Raw genomic sequence first — 3,622 nt, forward strand, 5'->3', positions numbered from 1 at the left:
TCCCTTGGGGCATTTTTTCTCTTCTAAAAGGTATGTCCCTGAGAAGAAGGATAGAGAACAAAATTGCCTCTTCTACCACAACTGCTGAAGTGCATATCTTTATTATTTCTTTATGCTGTGGTAATACCCAGAGATAACATCAGCGCTTGAGGCCCTTGTGTTGGGGGACACAACAGTAAAGTGATGTCCTGTAAAGATTACAGCCTACTGGAACTTTTACAGGACATAGCTTGTTAATGTGAAAATGCCTGGTTAAGGAAAGTTCTCCATTCTGAATCTCGGTGTCTATCTTTCTGTGCATTCTGCAGACCGCGTTCAAGTCGGCTGTCGGGAACTGCGATCCACCAAGTACATTTCAGACGGCCAGTGCACCAGCATCAACCCACTGAAGGAGCTGGTCTGTGCTGGTGAGTGCCTCCCGTTGCCACTGCTCCCCAACTGGATTGGTGGAGGTTATGGAACCAAGTACTGGAGCAGGCGGAGCTCGCAGGAGTGGAGATGTGTCAATGACAAAACTCGCACCCAGAGGATCCAGCTTCAGTGCCAGGATGGAAGTATAAGAACCTACAAAATAACTGTGGTCACAGCCTGCAAGTGCAAGCGATACACCAGGCAGCACAATGAGTCCAGCCACAACTTTGAGGGAACCTCTCAAGCAAAACCTATCCAGCACCACAAAGAGAGGAAAAGAGCCAGTAAATCCAGCAAACATACTACAAGTTAGAAGCCAGACATTCTCTCCTCTCTCATCTCCTTCTCCCTGTGCCAAAACTGAACTTGCCTGTAACCATTTGCTTTACCAATCTGACTGCTTAAAGACAAGTCTGCCATTGCTGCGTTCTCAGTTGACACTACACGCTTACTGCTTTGACCAAAATCAGAAGGGGCATTCTCAGCATATGGACCTTTTGGGTGATTTTCCAAATGCTCAAGATGGGGAGTAGCACAAGCCTTCCAAATCCACATAATAAACTTTTACATTTTCTCCAGCCATGGAGGCAAAGAAATTTTGCCATGAATATTCACTGACGTCTATTTTGTAAAAAGATGGTTTGTTGTGTGTTTTCATGAGAAGTTATCACATCTATTGCCTTCTAGACCATGTTTTATGAACTTCTGACAACAGCTTAAAAATACAGCACCTAGTATCTGCTTTCAGATTCATTCTAAAAGAAATGCCTTGCATGTTGACCTTTCTCTTATCTCAGTATATCTAAAAGTAAAATATGCATGGCAGCAATCAAAAAGTAAAGCTGAGCATACTATTTATTTGTTGTTGTAATTATTTAATGAGCTTTTATGTATGTTATGTCCTTCCAAAATGTTCTTCTGTTTATAGCTTTTCTCATGTATCAAAGTATTTTCCTGTGATTTGTGGCTGGATTAGAACATACATTTTGTAGATAATGTAAAATAGATATTTTAGCATTCTTGTTATATATATTTTAATTTTGAACATTTATAGACTTAGGTGTTATTTTGAAGTAGCAACAATTTTTTTTTTTCATTTTCTGCTCTGTATTGTTTTTGTTTAAAAGTGTGCAATCAAAAGACAGATATGATGACTTCCTTTCAAATATATTGTTGGTGTTTTTTTGTTTTTTTTTTTTGTTTTTTTTTTTTACAAAAATAAACAATGCTAAAAACTGTGGTGTCTGGCTCTATGTATGAAAATGCACACATTTTAATCAGTCACAACTTTTAATCTTAAAAACTGGTACAGTATTATTTGGCTAAAAAACATCTATCCATGATATTTAAAACAAACATTAACCCAAACTTTCTGTGGGGTCTTTTTGGATATAAAAACCTTATATGGCTGTTTAACAGACGTTGCTGATTAATGGTCCAAGCCAGATTCTCATTTAACAATTTTCAAGTCATACATTGCAGAAGATGTGTATATTTAGGAAGTTTTACAAGTGAGTGAGACACCACCATTTTTTTTCCTTTTCATTAGTGATGAACAAGTCAAAGACTAATGCTAAAAATAACACAGTTTCATCTTTTCCATAGAGCTAATAGAGCTCTGCACATGGTTCACAAATTCTTATAGAATGTATCAGGAAATATATAGTAAGCAATCTACCTTTTCACACATAGTCCATGAAAATACCTGTTCTTAATTTTTCAAACTATATTGAAATCCTATGGTCAAGGTTCCATCACGGGACTCTGCTGTTCTTAAATCATTAACCTTTACAACCCGTTTTCACCCAAAGAAAAGATTACACAAGAAGACAGTGATGAAAAGTCTTGCCTGATAAGGTCTCACACAAGTTCTCTTTGACCTTTTATTTATCTCATTCCAAAAGATTTATTATGAAGTGCTTGGCAGAGGTATTGCTTGGTTGTTAATGTAGAACTGTTTGAAAATCACTGCTACTGCTGGACTTACTGAATTCTAAATTTTATTGACAAAATTTAATGTTTTTTCCTCAAAAGTGCTTTCAAGAATTCTCTTTAAAATCCATTATATGTAGGAAAGATGTATACCTTTAAAAAATCTTTTAAATGGTACAGTTAAAAAATGTTACATTTATGTCCTAGTTGTTTCAAGTTTAGTTCTGTAATCGTGACAATATCAGAACAATGAAATCACAGACCATTGATACTTAAATTCTCTGATATTAAAGATGCTTCCCTTAAGTTTAAGAGATTAAATGATGAACAAAGGAGTTAGCAGGGAGAGAGGTGATATGACATAGTTCCTAGGCCTGTAAGCCCAGTGGACCTACAGACATCCTAGTTTTTTATTTTAGTAGACGTCATAGTCTCATTTAATCCATTTTATGAGTGAAAGGTTATTCCCAAATACCAAAAATCTATCTAATTTTAAATTGTTCTCCAGGTACATCTTTTAAGGTGATAAAGCACAAAAGAATGATATAATAGACCAAAATTTCACCAAAATTATTTTCAAAGCCTCTAACCACAACACATCAGTAAAGTTGCCCTGCCTGTTCTGTTTGACTCTCAGAAATAACAACAGTGAAAAAAACCCCACACATTTTGCTCACAACCCTTCTACAGTTAGTGAAGTTTGACTGTAGGAACATTAAGCACATATAAGAGTTAGCATTTAGCAATAGAAATAGTAACTCCTGGTTTGTCTTCTCATGCAGGTCTACCAGGAAGAGAATGATTTGACACACTTCCATGAGGATGACTCCATGAAATTTTGCTGGGTGTGCTATAGAAAGACAATGAGGCCCATCTCCAAGTCGGGCACATTTGAGGGAATATGGGGGAAGCCAGTAGGAGCTTTGTCTATCAGCAGCAACTTAACTTTGAAGGGCCAATTGAGTTAGTTATGGTTTCTTCTTTGGCCATGATTTTGGTCATTTGTGGGAGAGATCTGCAGGAAAGCAGTGTTAGAAATATGTTAATTTTGAATTTTGTTAAGAAATAATGTTACTCTTTGTAACTCATCTCCTAGCTTTCAATCTGTCCTATACAGTCTGCCTTCTGTTTCATCCTGTTATATGTGAACTCACAGGGGTCTATCCAAGGAGCCAGACAAAATGGTGTTACACAAGGACATCCAACTAGGTCCTTCTATATGGAGAATCTTCAACATGTAAAGTTGCAGTGGTTAGCATATGAGCCATTACTCTTATAT

General features: G+C 36.7%; 1 protein-coding gene across 1 annotated transcript; it reads left to right on the forward strand.

Moving 5' to 3' along the window:
- Positions 1 to 308: 308 nt before the first annotated feature.
- Positions 309 to 1,646, forward strand: SOSTDC1 (sclerostin domain containing 1; the record flags this gene model as incomplete). The annotated part of the gene is made up of 1 exon (XM_008946922.1): positions 309 to 1,646. A coding segment is annotated over one exon (416 nt), but the record flags the coding sequence as incomplete, so codon positions are not given.
- Between the last annotated feature and the right edge of the window lie 1,976 nt (positions 1,647 to 3,622).

The sequence above is a fragment of the Merops nubicus genome, unplaced genomic scaffold (assembly GCF_000691845.1).
Source record: "Merops nubicus isolate BGI_N331 unplaced genomic scaffold, ASM69184v1 scaffold35538, whole genome shotgun sequence".
Lineage (NCBI taxonomy): Eukaryota > Metazoa > Chordata > Aves > Coraciiformes > Meropidae > Merops > Merops nubicus.